The sequence below is a fragment of the Salminus brasiliensis genome, chromosome 22 (assembly GCF_030463535.1).
Source record: "Salminus brasiliensis chromosome 22, fSalBra1.hap2, whole genome shotgun sequence".
In the NCBI taxonomy this organism is placed as follows: domain Eukaryota; kingdom Metazoa; phylum Chordata; class Actinopteri; order Characiformes; family Bryconidae; genus Salminus; species Salminus brasiliensis.
Window position 1 is genome coordinate 711,923 of NC_132899.1, and position 20,183 is coordinate 732,105.

Genomic DNA, 20,183 nt, shown 5'->3' on the forward strand with positions numbered 1-20,183 from the left:
CCCACAGGCTCTCTTCAGGACTTTTAAGTTGACATTCTTTTCATGTCTATGTTCACGGACTTCCAGTTCCAGGTCAAGGTTCACATCACTGATCACGGACTCTTATTTTGACAGTCATGCTTCTCGTTTTAGTTCATGTATTAGCTAGCCTCACATGTATTTCATTTGTGTTCTTTGTTTTGTTGATTTGTGTCACCTGAGGCGGTGGTATTTGGGGAGCGAACGCAAACTATCGCACTGCCGAGAATTTACCGTTCTGAGCCAACCTGGTGTGTTGGCGTTTGTGTTTGGTATCCTTAGTCAAGCGTCTAGCCAGAGATTCACGAGGACGTCCGTGAGAGTTCTTCATGTTTCCAGTCTTCTACTTCGTCAAGCGTCTAGCTAGAGATTCACTTGAACGTCCGTAGGAGTCACGTTTCACGTTTCCAGTGTTCTACTTAGTCAGGAGGAGGCAGCACTGTTGGTTCTCCTGGTCTCCGAGCACAAGCTGATACTAGGTCTACCCTGGTTGAGTAAGCATAACCAATACATTTCCTGGCACGAACGGGAGATAGTGTCATGGTCCCCTTATTGCTGAGAGCACTGCCTTAATCTCGCCCCCCTTAGAGTCATGTCCACATTGGTGGAGAGCCCCGAGCCGGAGACCCTAGTTATCCTGCCATCAGAGTACGCTGACGCTGGACATGTTCTCTAAGTCCAGTGCAGCTAGGCTTCCCCCCCATCACCCGTATGACTGTGCCATCAACCTAGTGGAGGGTGCCACACTACCCAAGGCTCGGATCTACCCCCTCACGGGGGAAGGGTAGAGGGCGATGGAGGAGTACATCGCTGAAGCGTTAGCGCAGGGATATATCGGGGTTCTTCTTGATCCAGAAGAGGGGGGGGGGATGAGGCTGTGTATAGACTATATGGCGCTTAATGCCATCACTAAGCGATACCCTTATCCAATGCCGTTGGTCCCGTCCGCTCTCGAACAGCTGCGGGGAGCCCGGATCTTTAGTAAGCTTGATCTGCGCAGCGCATACAACATAGTGCACATCAGGGAGGGAGACGAGTGGAAGACGACGTTCATGACCACCAGGGGGCATTATCAGTACCGGGTTATGCAGTACGGGTTAGCAAACGGCCCCTCCGTCTTCCAGTCATTCATTAATGACGTCCTGAAGGTCTACCTCGGACGGTTCGTTATGGTCTTTCTGGTGTACTCCCCCGACCTATCCTCACACGTGTGTCACGTTCGCCTGGTCCTGGCGAGACTCAAATCCCATCTGCTTTATGTCAAGCTTGAGAAATGTGTTTTCCATGTCTCAGAGATTCACAGAGATACGTCATAAGCAAGCGGGGGGTTCAAATGGACCAGGCAAAAGTTTAAGTGGTCCTAGAGTGGCCGTCACCTGGCTCGGTTAAGGAGGTCAAGCGTTTCCTAGGGTTTGCCAATTTCTACCGTAAGGTTCCTTCGGTACATTAGTAGTGTGGCAGCGCCCATCACGTCACCGCTCAAGGGAGCCCCGCGGCGCATCACGTGGACGCCGGCCGCAGAGGACTCGTTCCAAGCGCTTAAACGCGCTTTTACGTTGGCCCCGTTGTTGCGCCACCCTGATCCCCGTAGGCCGTTCGTGGTGGAGGTGGATGCCTCCAACACCGGCGTGGGGGATGTTCTCGTGGGGGCTGGGCCCAATTCACATCTAGAGTTTGGGGGGCTCTCTGTGAACACCTGGGGGTGAGCGTGAGTCACAACAAACGACCAGTGCGAGCGCACTAACCAGGAGCTTGGGAAGTTTCTGCGGATGTACTGCCATGACTACCCCAGCGACTGGTCCCCGTATCTGGTCCCGAGTTCTGGCCGAGATGGCCCAGAACTCACTGAGGTGCGTGGCCACTGGCCTGACCCCCTACCAGTGTGTTTTAGGCTACCAGCCCTATTGGCCCCTTGGACTGCCGCGGAGACCCAAGTGCCAGCAGTCGATGCCTGAATGTGCTGCAGCGAAGCTTTCTGGACCAAGGCCCACCAGCACATCCAGACCTCTGCGTCGCCGCGCCCGCAGGCGCTCCTCAGGCGCTCCTCAGGACTTTTGAGTTGACATTCTGTTCCTGCATATGTTCACGGGCTTCCAGTTCCAGGTCAAGGTTCACATCACTGATCACGGACTCTTATTTTGACAGTCATGCTTCTCATTTCAGTTCATGCATCAGCTAGCCTCACGTGTATTTCATTTGTGTTCTTTGTTTTGTTGCCAGCGGAAAGACGGGGGATAACATAAACGCCGCTTGGCGCTTGTGTCACCTGAGAATTTACCGTCCTGAGCCAACCTGGTGTGTTGGCGTTTGTGTTTGGTATCCTTAGTCAAGCGTCTAGCCTGAGATTCACGAGGACGTCCGTAGGAGTCTTTCACGTTTCCAGTCTTCTACTCGGCTATTACCGTTCAAGAGCGTACTAATGCTCTGGTTTGTTCGTGGGTCGCCACCTAGGTTCAGCGACTGATCTCACAGCTCCATATTCACGTCAAGTAAGTTCTGTTGCACCTGACGAGCGCCGTTTCTGTTATCCCCCGTCTTTCCACTGGCACGGCCGGTAGGTTATGTTCTTAGTTTACATCCCTGTTAAGTTTCCCCATTTGAGCTTAGCTCCATAGGTTTCCACCAGCCTCAGGTGGGTTTGTTGTTTTCGCCCACTTTATGTTGTCACGCGTTTGTTTTGTTTCTAAGTTTGCCCTTTACTTTGCTTTCTTTACATTTACGTTATCCCCTGTTTTGTGTTAATAAAATCTCTTGCATCGCACCGTCCCTGCAGTGTTCACCCGTCATTGTCTGACCTAGCCAGTCATGACAATAGGGAATTCCTTGGAATTCTAATAACTTTTACCTGCAAGACTTTCAAATCACACCGCTAAATTTAAATGGAATATATTAGTATATTTAATATGTATTAATGCATGTATTCTAAAAAAGAAATAGTATAAATATATTTAAAATGATATTGAAAATGGAGTTTTTGTGGGTGTGAGGGTTCCACTCTAACAGTAGAGACTTAATGGTTTAGCTGCAGCAGAGCTGCTCATGCAGTTGCAACAAAACCCTGGATTTTTACTTTCTGGACCTGGATTAATTTACATTACATTTACAGCATTTAGCTGACGCTCTTATCCAGAGTGACTTACAAGGTTACTCATATTACAGGGTCGGGCCAATGTAGCGTTACGAGTTTTGCCTGAGGGACTCTTATTGGTGTAGTGCAGCATAGTCACCCAGACCGGGAATCGAACCCCAGTCTCCCACTTGGTGTGGTAGCTCACTGGAGGTAGTGGTTTTATCTGTTGCACCACACCAACCACCATTGCTGGGATGAGGACCATACAGGGAAAGATCTGAGAGATAAACCAGTGACGTAGGAAAGACTGTCAGAAATAGATCTGCAGGACGTTCCTCACTGACTGCTTCATCCTACAACCAGCTCAGAGCTGAGTGTGGCTCCTCACCCCAGTGTTTAATTCCTCACACTGCTGCTTCATCAACTCTCCCAGCCTGACCGGACCAGCTTCCACATCAGGATTACAGCTGAACATGTCTCCATAGTTCAACAGTCAGGATGTAAACAGTCATTGATACTGTATATGGGCACAAATACTGGGATACCAATCAGAAGACACGTGTAGCTTTTATGGTGGGTTTGTGGGCTGTATCTGTGTTGTAGTCATGGAGACCGACGTCTGGATCCATTCACCTCCACTGTAAAGGAATCAGAGTGGGTCAGTTTCTCTACAGTGAAGCTCAGTTTAAACTGAACCCGACAGCTCACACACTGAATGATGGAAATTAGTTTCCCTTTATGCTTATGCTTTTAAAGTGGTTTTTGGGAACCTGCACAACAAATATACCATCAAATTTCAGTCTGAATAAATCTGAAACATCTGTCTGTTACTGAGAAAAGAAATAAATAAATAAAGATCTGAAACTGGTTTGTTTTTAAAGTGGAATTAGCTTTTCATTCTTTAACCTTTTGAGGCACAGTGGTTACTGTAAATAAATCCCCTTGTGTTCTCTCATTTTTCATCTGCCGTTTGTGTTTAAACACAAACTTTCAGATTTTATTGCCAGATTTTAGTCCTGCTTTGCGTTTATAAAGCGTGGTGTATGACACACATGACAGAAGGCAAGTAGAGGTCTGCATAAGGTGGGTGTGTGATCTATGTGATCCACACAATATACACACACTAGTGTATAACAAAACCTTATAATCTACCCACTGGATCCTTAACCTGAAGTCCTGACGTTGTCTTTATCAGTGTTAAACCAAGCTTGTAATAAAGTGCCTGTGCTCGTTTATTTAGATGCATTTGGTTCGTATTGTCTTCATACTTCAAACAAACTAAACCAGTCTGTTTAGAAACGGGCTGAGACCCATCTGCTCAGACGGTCTCAGTGCACACCAGAGTTTGTAAGGAAGTGTTCACACCGGGATTTTACTCGAACCAAAGCTGACAAGTATAAACACACCCTAAATCTCACCCGTTCTGTCAGAAACACCCGTTCACAGACCTGTCACAGTCATGATAGCAGTACACTACACACACTGTATTTCTATATTTTAAATAATTTTAAATTTTATTTTATATTTTAAATAAACAAAAAAAACATTTGTTTTTTTATGATGTTCCTTTTTTTTTTTCCTTTTTCTGCCAATAAACCCACCTGTTACTCCCTCTAGCACTAGTATTGCCCCGACACCCGGAGGTTAAGGACCTGACACACGTCTCCTGCGATACATGTGAAGTCAGCCGCCGGGTCTTCCTCCTTCACACCAACTTTTTATTAGTATTTCTTCTTCCACCTTAAATGGTGTAGCAGTTAAAGTCTGGTTTTCAAGTGGAACAGAAAGGTTGAAAACCTAAAGAGGTTTAAGATATTTCACACAGAACCAAGTAGTCTGAGTCAGCTTGTTCCAGCTCAGTTAGCAGATCTGCCGACCAAACGAACGGACCATGGAGAAGAACACTGGAGGTTCTGTTCAGAGTTAAACAGACCGTTAATGTGGAGACACCTTCCTGATATTTACTAAACCACCCCCTCCTCTCTCCCCCAGTTGTCTCCCAGTATCCTGACCGGCCTACACGAGATCAGCTGCTGCGTCTCCGGCCGAAACTACCAGCGGGCGCTGGAGCTCCACACGCAGGTGGTCAGCAGCAGCAACTTCAGCGAGATCTCCGCTTTCATGCCCGTCCTCAAAGTGCTCATGACCATAGGCAACAAACTGGGGGTCTAACCCGCCAAGCCAACACCCCGCCCACTCCTCCGCAGTATTAATCACACACTCAGACACCGGATCAGAACCTATTTATATTCTTTCTTTTTCTCTCTTTTGATGTTGATGAACTCGTGATGATGGTTAAGGTTGCACTGCAGATCCACTCAGATTTATGTTGTTGTTATTATTCCTCTCTCTACCCAGAGAGAGAGAGCGAGCTGTGTGTGTGACTGCAGTGTGTCTGTGCTGTCGATGATGTGGTGTTCAGCAGCATAAACATAATGTCTCTGTCCTGCAAAAGCCTTGTATCTCCATGTTTGCTGATTTCCACTTGACACAATTCTTTACACTGTTTTAGAATCTCATAATAAATTGACCAGTAGAAATGCTCCTGTCTCAGTGTGTGGAGCTTGCAGGCGGAGGCAGACGTAAATGCAGGTATTTGCTGAAGATAAAACTAAACCAAACAAACAGAACACAAAGATACACAAACTAGGAATTCAACAAGTACAGACACTAAGAAAAGAAACCGACAGAAACTGAGCAAGCAAACCACTGAACCGCCACGAACCCGCCATGACCACATACAAGACCAGACAAAGGAAGGCTGAAAGAGGTACTTATACACAGGGACAAACACCTGGGACTAACAAGGGGGTGTGGCTAGGGAGGAGGCACAATTGGGAACACTAATGAACAGGAGGGGCTAGAACAGACAAGAAACAAACAGAGCCCTGTGTTTGAGAGAACATGGTGACACAAAACAGGCAGGGATATCAGAAGCCCCCGGAAACTCCCAGGGTGCATAAATCCAAAACCCCCAGGAGCCGGCACTGGAACTAAAGAGCTGGGCACCAGCGACACTGGAACAGATGCCAGATGTGGCTGGCACCGCTGACACTGGAGCAGGTGGCACTGCTGGCCTTGGGGTAGGTGCATATGCCACTGCCAAGACAGGAGCTGGCGGCCTGGGCGTGGACACTGGAGCCGGGATGGACTCCTCAGGTACGAGAGGTGCAGTCATGAAGAGGTCCAAAAAATCCCATGGATACGGATCCTCCTGACATGCGTCCCTGTTAGCCTTGCCTCTCCTAATTTTGTAGTTGTTTCACAAGCCGTGCTAAAAATTGGAATTTAGTTCTGGGATGCCATAATGTAACCTCCAGCTTTTCGTGGTGTGTGTGTGTGTGTGTGTGTGTGTGTGTGTGTGTGTGTGTGTGTGTGTTTGAAGTGCCTCTGTTCTTTAGTTGCATGATTAAACAGTTTCCACTGCTGTTTGTTTTCTGTACATTTCCTCTCATAAAAATAATTTTTCACATTTTTATTCCTGTCTGATAAAATATTTGCTGCTTCTTATATAATATAATATAATATAATAATCACCGCAGTTCACGTGTATTTCAGTAAAAAATGTTGATTTCAACCCAGTTTGGTGTTCAGGATATTTTGTCCAGGTGGTAACAAGGTAGTCAGTTAGTTCAGATGTTTCTGCAGTGCAGTACCTTTCTGTCCCCAGTAGGGGGAGACTGACACCGCAGGTTTAGCTGTTTGTGGGTCTGTGAGGTTTATCTGTGGGTGATCTGAGTCTGGGTGATCTGTCTGAGATTGGGGTCCTGAAACTGGTTCCCTGTATCAGATTTTACCATTAGTGTTTAAATTCAGCTTCCACCTTTAACCCATACGTGCAGTGAACACACACACACACACATTAGTGATGACGAAATTGACACATTTGGCAGAACGACATCCAATCAAGTTAGTTTTGTGAAAGGCAGGGACAAGTTAGGAAAATATCCAATCATAACTACCTAGCCGTATACGGAGAGGCGGGACATGCCGGGTAGCCATCCAATCAAACGCACACTTGCTTTGTCCTAAACCCGGGAAGACCAAACTAGCCTGTGAACGGTCCTGTCTCATGATGGAGCTGAGTTATCCAGACAGTGTCAGCAGGGGAAAGAGAGGAACCGACGACGTGTGTGGAGGGCGTGTGTGAGGAGGGGCGTGTGTGTGGAGGGCGTGTGTGAGGAGGGGCGTGTGTGAGGAGGGGGTGTGTGAGGAGGGCATGTGTGTGAGGAGGGGCGTGTGTGAGGAGGGCGTGTGTGAGGAGGGGGTGTGTGAGGAGGGGCGTGTGTGAGGAGGGCGTGTGTGAGGAGGGCGTGTGTGAGGAGGGGCATGTGTGAGGAGGGCGTGTGTGTGGAGGGGCGTGTGTGTGGAGGGGCGTGTGTGCGGAGGGCGTGTGTGCGGAGGGGCGTGTGTGCGGAGGGGCGTGTGTGTGAGGAGGGGCGTGTGTGTGGAGGGCGTGTGTGAGGAGGGGCGTGTGTGTGGAGGGCGTGTGTGAGGAGGGGCGTGTGTGAGGAGGGCGTGTGTGTGGAGGGCGTGTGTGTGGAGGGGCGTGTGTGAGGAGGGCGTGTGTGTGTGGAGGGCATGTGTGAGGAGGGGCGTGTGTGAGGAGGGGCGTGTGTGTGGAGGGGCGTGTGTGAGGAGGGCGTGTGTGTGGAGGGCATGTGTGAGGAGGGGCGCTAGCACAGCCTTTCTTCGTCCCAGTCCTGAGGGCACGCTGTCCTGTAGATTTGAGCGAGTCCTGCTGTAAAACGCTCGTATTAAACTTTTCTGTCAGAATAAACTCTGAGTGACTGAGAGCTCTGTGCTCTTCGGCCTTGTCTTATTATTCTCTGTCTGTACTGTGTCTGTGTTCTGTCTGTACTGTGTCTGTGTTCTGTATGCACTGTGTCTGTGTTCTGTCTGTACTGTGTCTGTGTTCTGTCTGTACTGTGTCTGTGTTGCACCATGGTCCTGGAGGAACGTTGTTTGGTTTCACTGAGTTCTCTGTATGGAGCTGAAACGACAATAAAACCCCCTTGACTTGACTTGTGCTCAGCTCTACAGTCTGATTTAATAGTGTTAGTATTATTGCTAATATTACTAATAATGGGGCTGTTTCCTCAGCATAACTGCATCAGTGTGAAGTGTGTGTGTGTGTGTGTGTTGGTAATCTGAGAGGAAGCTCTCACACACACAAGCGTGCGGAGCTTGTGATTGGTCCATTTGGATCAGCCGGTGTGGCGCGTGAACTTCCTTGTGGGGTCATGCACTGTAGTAACCTGGAGGTGTGACGTGGTGAGTGAGTGAATGAGTGTGTGTGTGTGTGTGTGTGTGTTCAGAAAAAAAGTTCCTGCACTGTCTCGTAGGTGGAACCCGCGTGAGCTTGGTCTGACTGCAGACTGTGTTTAAAGCAGTTCCTTTAGTGCAGGAACTTTCTTATAAATGGGTTCTCCAAAAGTTCTTCAGGTAATGAAGAACACCAACAACTCAAAGAACCATTTGGGTGCTTAATAGATTCTTTATGGTGTATAAACTGGGTTCAGTGCTGTATAAACCTGGTTTAGTGCTGTATAAACTGGGTTCAGTGCTGTATAAACCCGGTTCAGTGCTGTATAAACCCGGTTTAGTGCTGTATAAACCGGGTTCAGTGCTGTATAAACTGGGTTCAGTGCTGTATAAACCGGGTTCAGTGCTGTATAAACCTGGTTTAGTGCTGTATAAACCGGGTTCAGTGCTGTATAAACCCGGTTCAGTGCTGTATAAACTGGGTTCAGTGCTGTATAAACCTGGTTTAGTGCTGTATAAACTGGGTTCAGTGCTGTATAAACCCGGTTCAGTGCTGTATAAACCCGGTTCAGTGCTGTATAAACCTGGTTTAGTGCTGTATAAACTGGGTTTGGTGCTGTATAAACCTGGTTCAGTGCTGTATAAACTGGGTTCAGTGCTGTATAAACCCGGATCAGTGCTGTATAAACTGGATTTGGTGCTGTAAACCTGGTTTAGTGCTGTATAAACTGGGTTCAGTGGTATAAACCCGGTTCAGTGCTGTATAAACCTGGTTTAGTGCTGTATAAACTGGGTTCAGTGCTGTATAAACCCGGTTCAGTGCTGTATAAACCTGGTTTAGTGCTGTATAAACTGGATTTGGTGCTGTAAACCTGGTTTAGTGCTGTATAAACTGGGTTCAGTGCTGTATAAACTGGGTTCAGTGCTGTATAAACCTGGTTTAGTGCTGTATAAACTGGGTTCAGTGGTATAAACCCGGTTCAGTGCCGTATAAACCTGGTTTAGTGCTGTATAAACTGGGTTCAGTGCTGTATAAACCTGGTTCAGTGCTGTATAAACTGGGTTCAGTGCTGTATAAACCTGGTTAAGTGCTGTATAAACTGGGTTCGGTGCTGTATAAACCCGGTTCAGTGCTGTATAAACTGGGTTTGGTGCTGTATAAACCTGGTTCAGTGCTGTATAAACTGGGTTTGGTGCTGTATAAACCTGGTTTAGTGCTGTATGAACTGGGTTCAGTGCTGTATAAACCCGGTTCAGTGCTGTATAAACTGGGTTCAGTGCTGTATAAACCTGGTTTAGTGCTGTATAAACTGGGTTCAGTGCTGTATAAACCCGGTTTAGTGCTGTATAAACTGGGTTCAGTGCTGTACAAACCCGGTTCAGTGCTGTATAAACCGGGTTCGGTGCTGTATAAACTGGGTTCAGTGCTGTATAAACCCGGTTCAGTGCTGTATAAACCCGGTTCAGTGCTGTATAAACTGGGTTCAGTGTTGTATAAACTGGGTTCAGTGCTATATAAACTGGGTTCGGTGCTGTATAAACCGGGTTCGGTGCTGTATAAACCGAGTTTGGTGCTGTATAAACCCGGTTCGGTGCTGTATAAACTGGGTTCAGTACTATATAAACTGGGTTCAGTGCTGTATAAACTGGGTTCAGTTCTATATAAACTGGGTTCAGTGCTGTATAAACCGAGTTCGGTGCTGTATAAACCCGGTTCAGTGCTGTATAAACTGGGTTCAGTACTATATAAACTGGGTTCAGTGCTGTATAAACCAAGTTCGGTGCTGTATAAACCCGGTTCAGTGCTGTATAAGCCGGGTTCAGTACTATATAAACTGGGTTCAGTGCTGTATAAACCGGGTTCAGTACTGTATAAACCCGGTTCAGTGCTGTATAAACCGGATTCAGTGCTGTATAAACCCAGTTCAGTACTGTATAAACCGGGTTCAGTGCTGTAAAAACCAGGTTCAGTGCTGTATAAACCGGATTCAGTGCTGTATAAACCCAGTTCAGTGCTGTATAAACTGGGTTCAGTACTGTATAAACCGGGTTCAGTGCTGTATAAACCGGGTTCAGTACTGTATAAACTGGGTTCAGTACTGTATAAACCGGGTTCAATGCTGTATAAACTGGGTTAAGTGCTGTATAAACTGGGTTCGGTGCTGTATAAACCCAGTTCAGTACTGTATAAACCGGGTTCAGTACTATATAAACCGGGTTCAGTGCTGTATAAACCGGGTTTGGTGCTGTATAAACTAAATAAACTTATAAAGAGGGCCGGTTCTGTCCTGGGGTGCTTCTTAGACCCAGTGCAGGTGGTGGGAGACAGGAGGATGACAGCCAAGCTGGCATCCATGCTGGAGAACAGCTCCCACCCCATGCATGAGACTCTGGCAGCACTGGGCAGCTCCTTTAGCGACAGGCCAAGTGTGTGAAGGAGGGGTATCACAGGTCCTTCCTTCCAGCTGCCGTCAGACTCCACAACCAGCACTGCTCCCAGCGGACCACATACACACACACTTACACTACACACACACGCACACACACGCACACACATACACACACACTTAAACAACACACATGTTCAGGAAACAGAGGTCCCTCTATGTAAAAATACAATGTGCAATACCCCCCCCCCCCCACTCTCACACACACAAACACACACATGTGCAATTAAGGGTCATTTGCTGTAAATAATATAGTTATTGCTTTTTTATTTCTTATTTATATTGTGTATATAGTGTAAATTATTTATCTAAATTTTTGTAACTGAGTGTCTTGCTATCCCTTTCTGCTGTGACTGAGAATTTCCCCACTGTGGGACTAATAAAGGACTATCTTATCTTATCTTATCTTGTGGGTTAATGGTTGTAGTGTATGAAGTGTGATCGGTTGGGAATCAGAGATCTGATTATGTGGACATTTAAATATTACACAGTTCCCTGTTTATCTGTTTATTATCTTTTTATTGTTACTGTTATTATCTACTGTAGTGACCTGCTGAGGGGTGATTGCACGTGTGTTACAGGTTACTGCAGGTTACATCTGAAGGTGTGTGTGTAGGTGTGTGAAGGAGGAGGCAGCTGATTGGCTGTGGTCTGAATGGGCAATGATGTCATACTCTACACAGCAGCTGTACCAGAAGCCCCGCCCCCTTGGAACTCCCCCTGAGCGTCTGAACAGCAGATTCATCTTCAAACGTCAACTGAAGACCATCTCTTTCAGGAGCTCTTCTCAAAGCACTGATGTATTAAAGCTTTTACTGCACTTGTCCAGTTCCTCTCCACAGATTCTGCACAGTTTAGTAATCTTTACGTTCAGGCTGTTGGAATTAGGGTTACTGTGTGACCATTGCTGTGGGTCAGGGATCAGAAGTACCTTAAAGGTAAAGGTGCACGTATTTGTCACTGTACAGTGTGCACTGTACAGCGAAATGTGTCCTCCGCATTTAACCCATCTGGTAGTGAACACACACTCACACACACACATGTGTTAGGGGCAGTGAGTACACACACACACCCAGAGCGGTGGGCAGCGCTCCGCCCGGGGAGCAGAGAGGGTAAAGGGCCTTGCTCAAGGGCCCAACAGTGGCAGCTTGCCGAGCCCGGGAATCGAACCCACAACCCTGTTATCAATATCCCGGCGCTCTAACCGCTGAGCCACCACTGCCCCTTGACTAAAGGGTTTATTGATACTATCTTCTGAGTGAATGAATAAGCACTTTTGAAAGCCTAATGACAGAAATGTAAATGTAAGAGAGGTAAAAACAGGTCAAGTTCTCCAGATGTTGCAGAGGAGAAATCTACAGGACAGAGTCTGGTTTACAACAAGCTGAGAACTATAACTCATCTGCTACTACAGCAAGGCTTCAAGCTTCTGCAGATGGAGTGACCATTGAGGTCTCAAAGGAGAGGGCTTGTAGTTCCAGGGATGTACAGCAGTTTCTGAGTTCTAGTGAGTAGAAACCTGGGTGTCAGAAGGTGGAAAGAAAGGATGAGTTGAGTGCAGAGCAAAGTATCCAACAAGCAGATCTCCCATGTGAGAAAGTAATTACCTCGGGTTCCATGTTGGTTCCACCAGGATCAGTGATAGGTGCAACATGGGCCTCATTTAAGCTGTACACTGCACAGTCCATAGACCCTGTCTGTGCGTGAGCGGCCCAACTGGGTCCCAGTAAGAAAGCATGTACAAGCCAATTCAGAGCCCAAGCCCACCTGGAACCCACCTAGCGTGTTCCAGAAATGTGAGCGTGTTGGCTGGGCAGTAGATGCACAATTTAATGATGTAAATACAGTGTGTACATTATTTTGTGTATCATCACTGTCGTGCAAAAAACTTGTATCTCTTAAACAGCAGCAGCTTTACAGGAGAACCTTCTGAAATTCTGAACTTCAAATTCTGATGCAGCATAAAGAACAACTGCAGATTCACATCATGTAGAAAAGTGAGAAATGACTGTTGTGTGGCAGCGCTGATTTTATTTATATATATATATATATATATATATATATACACACATACATACACACACACACTAATATATATATATATATTCTTCAGTAATGGAATCTGTTATGAATAGAAAACAGACGAAGAAAGCAGATCTGGGTTCAGAGTGTTTATTAAAAAAAAAAAGATTACATGCTCTCTTTAACATTTTTAACTCAGAGGACAATACTACAGCTTAAATTACAGTCAGAGAAATAAACAGTAAACAGCACATGAACAACGTCCCCCCTCAGAGACACAGATGCATCTACATCACAGATTATATACAGCCCTAAACCCCCAATCAGAATAATCCTAACCTACAGTCTGTTATTAAAGCCACAGATAACAGTTTATACACACCACAAACACCACCATACTGTCTCTGAGAACAGAGGAACCTCAGCTTCAGACTCATTAAAACAGTTTCATGTTCACCCAAATAAACACATTTAAATATTATTAATAATCAATCAGTCATTCCTGTATCAAAGTCTGGAGAAACAAAGTGCTGTAGAAAGGCTGAGATTTTGGCAAAGTATAATTTTTTATTTCTATACAAATAGAAGCAGCACCTCATTCTGGTTCCGAGTCCAGCTGGATTGTCTGACAGTGCAGTGGTTCTGACTGAATATGATTCAGGAATAAGAATCAATTCAGAATTTCTATTCATAGTTCAGCAAATTCAGTTTAGCTATAATTCTGTGTCTGTCACCTGAATTTTTACAATACAAGCAAAAAGGGTTCTATATAGAACTTAAAGGGTTCTTTTACTCGTTGAACAGTGGAACCATCTTAGTGCCATATAGAACCTACAAAAAGTGATAAGGCATTTAAACATTCAAATGGTTCAAGTTCTCACAGTTCTATACAGAACCGCAGTCTTTACTGAAGAACCTTTTATAAAGAGTTTTCACTCTGTGCTCTTAGAACTCAGGTTTCATCCTGAGAGAAGCACCGTGGCAGTTAGAACATTTCAAAATCAGTTTAAATATCACCATCATTATGAATCAGATCAGAGATCGAGCGGAAGATTCTGTATGGTGTTCTGTAGGTGCTCCACCATGCCTATAATTGATTATGTCTTGACTGCAGCGTTCCCAGGCAACTGCTGTAAACCACTCCGTCACCAAGCTCTGCGAGGCTGTGGGGAATGAGCTCGTCTGCTGGATATGAACCTCTCTGGCTCCTGCGCAGAGGAGCCAGGAGATTCAGCCTCCGGAACACAGGAGGCGCTGGAGGCAGAGAACGCCTCATTACTGCTGCAGTCGAGAGGAACCTGAAACACCGAACACCACAGTTACAGTCAGAACAGAAGAAGGAGTCATTGTGCTCACCTGCACAAAACCTCTCATGGCTGTTATAACCGGGGGTTTTGCACATTTCAACTTATTTACTAAATTTAACAAATAAAACATTACTTTTGCACATTTACAATTGTATTAATTGTAATTGCATTAACAAAGTTTTATTGCTGTGTTCGTACCGTTTAGCCGCTCCTGTGGCTGCCGTCTCCAGTGCGCTGGACCCGGGCCTGAACCACCGTCCGGGCTGCCTGCTTACAATTGCTTGCTAGACCCAGGAAACACATTGTGTCTATGAAGCAGGTGGTGAGATTCAGCTTCCAGCCGAACTCACTGGTGGAGTAGTCGTAGGGGAAAGTGTGGTGGTAGTTATGGAAACCCTCGCCTGAAAAAAATAAAACAGTACGTCTGAGAAACAGCAGAATTACAGTACAGTACATGGTCAGAGTTTAAAAGTATAGAATCCTTTAGAAACTTCGGAGCTCTGCTGCACAGATTCAACCAGGCAATCGAAACAAAACCCTGGGGCGAGTTTTATGTTTCAGGACCTGGATTTGCCCCTTTTGACACAATATCTCTCCCAAGATAACATCAAAAGCCTCAAAAGTTTCTTATGGTAACACGTCTCAGGAGGTTAACATTGACGTACCGATAGCACTGAAAGTGACAAATCTGTTCTCTCTGGGGTTAATGTTGATGTCGTAGGGTCGGTTTCCCCACATGTGGGCGGCGCTGTTTACCAGCCAGGTGGCGTTCAGCACCAGCGTGTATCTCATCAGGGTAGGGATGAAATATGCAACCCATAGAGACTCGTTCCAGAACAACCATGGCACCACCGTTGGGACAACAAAGCACATCAGCACCACAGACAGCTTGTAGTACCTGAGAGAAAGAAGAGTCACAGAGACAGAAAGTATGAGGAGAGGCGGTCAATCACATCGTTTAACCAGGGGGGCACAAACTTGACTGTGGAATACATCTACATATCCACACACCCTCCATAGAAATATTCTGTACACTTCATAGTTTTAGAATAATGTACTGATGAACAAGACTTTAATTTAATTCAATTTAATCGTGTGAGATTATATATATATATATATATATATATATTTATTTATTTTATTTTTAATCGTTTTTTTAACGATTAGGGAAATTCACGAGTGACTGAATGAGTTACAGCGATAAGCTCACATGTTTAAAGGAACACTTTGAAGATCTGAACCACAGATGCTTGGATGTGCTGCACTTTAGACAGAGCACTTACCCTTAATTTCAGAAGAGACAATGAATGAGCAGGCGATTTGTCCATATAGTGTATACACAAGCATGTGTAATAAGACTAGACAGTATATAAAGTGTCTTGATCTGCAATTGATCCAGGTTCATATAACCTGAGAGCTGTATATTTAGCACCACAGCTGGAGCCTCAGGCCTGTCGGACAAACTGAGTCTACTTGGGATCGGACGCCTGGCCTGCAGCAAAGCGGCAGAGTTTCCTGAATGCTGCTGATGTTTTTTGGTTTAGTGTCTCATCTAAATTGTAAATGAGACGACTGCACTGTGGAAACAGGTCTTATCTGACCTACAGTCCATGCAAAGGGCCAACACTCAGCTTCCACAGTTTGCCTACTGAGATGCTTTCCATCATCCACACGCTAAGTAAGTTATCTAAGCTCATACCGATGAAGGCCTGTGATGTGGTGGCCCCTCAATCACTTCTTAACCCATAGCATCTAGTTTCTCTTAGACTCTAAAGCCCAAAGTCTGCAGACTGATTCTTTTTGATCAGTCAATGCGGTCAAACAGTCAGTGGTGGTGAATGCAGGAGTGGAAATTTTTACTTTTTAAACCATTTCCCCCAAAATGCGTTCTGCTTACCTTCTCTGAAACATGACCACCTTCTCTGCCTTCAGGTCACTGAGCTCCAGCTTTTTTCCCTTCTCGATGACATCTGGGTGTTTTCGGACCAGCAGCCAGCCAACGTGAGCAAAGAAAAACCCTCGACTGGCATTGTGGGGGTCAGCGTCGGTCTCAGAGAATTTATGATGAACTCTGTGGTCTCGAGCCCACTCGTAGATGTCGTTCTGGGAGAGAATCAGAGCAATTACTTCATGCTAATTAGTGGGGTAGTTTCCATAGTTCATAGCTACATTTCAGAAACCATGCACAACTTTTGTATTGAGCGAGTCGTAGCATGATGTGTATGATGTAATTTGCCTTGCGTGACTATTGACTATATATAACTATTGAACATGCATTGGGACGATGATGCTGAAACGATATACTGTGCAGCCCAACTTCAGGTCCAGAGCCCAGAGCTTCTATCCCAGAACCCCAGTGAACTGAACACTACCAAACCTGTGCATTCACCACAACACTACAGCTCAGTTATAGAGCACTGCACTGTGGCCTGTTTCTGCTTGTTTTCATGCACACGGCCCTTATTCATATTCCTGTCACTTTAAAGAACTCTTGAGTTCTGTATATGTGAAAATTCATAGCTGCTGTATATACTTGTATACTTGATGTATAAGCTTCTCAGTGTAGCTTAGGTTTATATTTATATATTAATATAAATTCACTCAGGTGCCTTATATAAACCCCAGAACCTGATTTATAACCTAGGCTAGAAAAGAGTCTGTTTCAGAACTGTTCAGACAAGTTTCCACATCATGTAGTCTTGACTGATCTCGGTTTACGGGATCAGGGCAGATCTATAATAGATATTAACCCTCTTCTGTAAGTGATCTAACACGCAGTCACAACCAGTCTCCATCCCACTGAGCCAAAGTAAAGTCCCTTCCTGACCCCAACAGAGACGAGCTCTCCGCTGATGTAATAAAGTCCGACAGACGGGAGCTCAGTGGTCATTCCAGACATTGTCCAGGGTCAGAAACAGTGTCAAACTGGTAATTTCACCAGACTCAGACGGCTTCACACACACTGTCCTTCGTCTTCTAAATGATCTGAGCAGCTGAACAGCTGTCGAGGATATTCAGTGATGCAGCTAACCAGATAACTAATGCCTGCAGCCAAGCCTGTCCAGGAACAGTCCTCACCATTCGGCTCACATTATCCGGCTAACTGCTTGATGAAATACCATCCTAGCATTTTCAATTCTCACATTTGAGTGTGGGTGTGGCCACACCCCTCCCTGCCCACTTATATTATTTTACAGACTGAACTGAACAACTTTAGTCTTACGCTGTTTGTGTGTGTGTGTGTGTGTGTGTGTGTGTATGTGTGTGTCAACAGGCTGGCTTTACCTGGAAGGCCATGGAATTGGCCAAGGCGAGGAAGATGCGGAGCGGCAGGGAGGCTTTATATGAGCGGTGACTCCACAGCCTGTGAGCTCCAGCTGTTATACCCAGAGCACTGAACACCATACACACCCATGCTGCAGAGAGAGGGAGGAGACTACTGATTTGACAGAAACACACTCACTATAAACATTTAAATATGTGTATGTATAGAATAAAGGTCATTTACTGATTTATCACAATATAAAAAATAATCAAACCATTTCAAATTGTTTTTAAATAATGAAAATATTTTCTTTTGATGTGGATTTTAGAACAAATCCTGCAGGATAAACTTCCTGCCACAAATATCACTCTATAAATTCTGTAATCTGGAGTTCTCAAGACTCTCCCTGACTGACCGTCTAGAAGCAGCCATTTTAAAACTTCTGTAATGTGAACATCTGGCCCACATACCTAAAAGAAAATACTGCCCAGAAGTGGGTCAGATACGGGAGCCAGTCCTTTGAGCCAGTGATGGTTTAAAGGAGACTGAAGTTCTGCTCTAGCACCGCTGTAATAGACACTTCCTCACTAAACTTTATGATAATTTTAATTATTCATATTAAATGTATTATACTGTAGCGATGCCACAATTTCACACCAAACCCCCAGAATTATCAGCCTGGCCAGCTCAACCTGCTTAAACTGGCTGACCAGTTTAGGAAATGTTTACCAGAATGACAAACCTTACCAAAGCCAAGGTCAACCAGCATGGCCAAGGTGGGTGACAAGCTTGACCAAACCTGTGAACCAGTATGAACAGCTTGAAGTCCAGCTTGGTCAAATTGGTGATGCTGATAGACCAGCTAGTGCATCAATCTCAACTGAAAACACACTTTCTAGGTCAAAAGATAAACTGGTCAAACACCTGGATGGCCATCTAGAACCAGCTAGCACAGCCTGGTCCTGGGCTGGAATTTTCAGCAGGGTATCAGTCTCAGCAGATAAATAACCCTATCAGATATCAGAGCATCCTCATAAGACCTCCTGTCCTTGGTGACCTACCCCAGAGCAGGGTGAGCACAGATGCAGAGGGGATGAGGAAAACCCCGTAGAGAGCTCCTAAATGCAGGAGACTCATCAACACCACATTCCTCCACACGATCGCAACAGGAGGCTTAGGTCCTTCCTTCTCTTTGTAGGACTCGTCAAACACGTCCTCCACCATGGTGGACTCGATGGGGTTCTTCTCAGACATCCTCCAGATGTTCTAAAAACACAGAATAACCAGAATACACTTCACTCACAGCGAGGTGGAAGTTGGGCTCTTCTTCACCAGCTTGCCATTCCAATTCAAAGAGAACCCAAACAACATCCGCGGGTTCTAACTGAACTAGAAAGGGTTAAACCTAAGAGAGCCGAGGTTCTCACCCTGAGAACTCTGCTTACCTGCACCGTTTCTCTCAGTGTCTAATCAAACCGATCGGCTCGTTGGGGAAACTCCAGCAGGTCTCTGCACTCGCTGCTTCTTCACCGTCGCTGCTCGCTGTGATGCGGCTTTATCCTGCAGCTTCCCACGCCCCTATTGGCTAAGAGGGTTGATGCCACATCAACCTGCGCCTCTGATTGGCTGACGCTCATCTGCTGTTTTTGCTGCCTCTTTTCTTACTCATTTAACTCATCCAGCGTGTAGAGACAGAGAGAACCTTTGGACTGAAAGAACCGCAAAAATCCTAATAATCGAAGCGCGCGCCGCCGGAAAAGAGAAAGTGGGGCTACATTCCGACAGGGCTGAGCAGTAACCCATAAACCTAGATAACCCAGGAGATACGAGCTGGGTTTTAGTGCAGGAGGCACTCCCACACATTGCACACAGTGATGTAATTGATCAGGACGATAAGGATGATCAGAGCGATCAGGGAGATTGGGATAAGGGTGTTCTGAGGTGAAGATGTGCTTCATTAAGCATCGACATGATTTTAAAACCTGTTCACACTTTCAGAAACAGATCTACACAACTAAACCAGGTTCCTCATGGGTTCTTCAGTAAAGCCCACTGTATTTGATTCAAACTGCTCAAAGAACCTCCAAAAACTCATTAGAAATAAACAGAAATCTGTCTAAAATATGTAAATTGTATAGCCTGTTTTATAGTTTTAGAGTCTGAGAAACAGTTTCCTTTGTATTTAAGAGCTTCTTTCAGTTGCTTTGGTTCTGTATAGGAACAAACACTACGTCCACAGAGAGAAAACTGGGTTCAGAATGGGTTAAGATTCAGATAGGACTGAGCAGGAACCCATAAAAAGACATAAACCAGGAGATAGGATGTGGGGTTTAGTGCAGGAAGCACTAAACATTTGATCTCATTGATGGATAAGGATGATCAGGATAGTAGGATGAGGTGAAGTTGTGAATCTGCAGTCTCTTAACAACCTGTTAACACTCCTCCAATCTAGACTCGACTTTGACTTAGCATAACTCGAGTTTGGGAATCTCTCTCTCTCTCTCTCTCTCTCTATATATATATATATATTATACACCACTCAGTTGTTTTAGGTTTTATGCAGTATTTTCGTACAGGGTCGCAGAAAATACAATGGCACTGTGCCATCTCAGAAGCACCTGAGACAGTGTTACCAGGCCAAAGAGAAAAGCAAGTTGTTTTTTTTAATTGTGAGAATCTCTATAATCTCTACAAATAACAATCTACAACACCTTTTCTTTCTACCTGAAAACCAATGAAATATTCAGATGCTTGTTTGAGGGATCATGTTTCACAGGTAGGAGAAGGTA

The 20,183-nt window shown here is 45.4% G+C and overlaps 1 protein-coding gene across 1 annotated transcript; it reads right to left on the bottom strand.

The window, feature by feature from the left end:
• Window positions 1-12,967: 12,967 nt before the first annotated feature.
• scd (stearoyl-CoA desaturase (delta-9-desaturase)) lies at window positions 12,968-18,927 on the bottom strand. The gene is made up of 7 exons (XM_072666952.1): window positions 18,840-18,927; window positions 18,456-18,660; window positions 17,415-17,545; window positions 16,027-16,232; window positions 14,795-15,027; window positions 14,328-14,530; window positions 12,968-14,120 (listed from the first exon to the last, which is right to left on the bottom strand). Exons 2-6 carry the CDS (start codon window positions 18,646-18,648, stop codon window positions 14,331-14,333), a joined length of 963 nt encoding a protein of 320 aa, XP_072523053.1. The 5' UTR covers window positions 18,649-18,660; window positions 18,840-18,927; the 3' UTR covers window positions 12,968-14,120; window positions 14,328-14,330.
• Between the last annotated feature and the right edge of the window lie 1,256 nt (window positions 18,928-20,183).

Excerpts from the sequence above, each read along its gene's own strand:
- scd (XM_072666952.1), bottom strand. The coding sequence starts at position 18,648 with ATGTCTGAGAAGAACCCCATCGAGTCCACCATGGTGGAGGACGTGTTT. Across the intron at positions 17,546-18,455 it reads TGTGCTCACCCTGCTCTGGG|CATGGGTGTGTATGGTGTTC; the intron begins GTAGGTCACCAA and ends CTCTCTCTGCAG. Across the intron at positions 14,531-14,794 it reads TGTCACTTTCAGTGCTATCG|GCGAGGGTTTCCATAACTAC; the intron begins GTACGTCAATGT and ends TATTTTTTTCAG.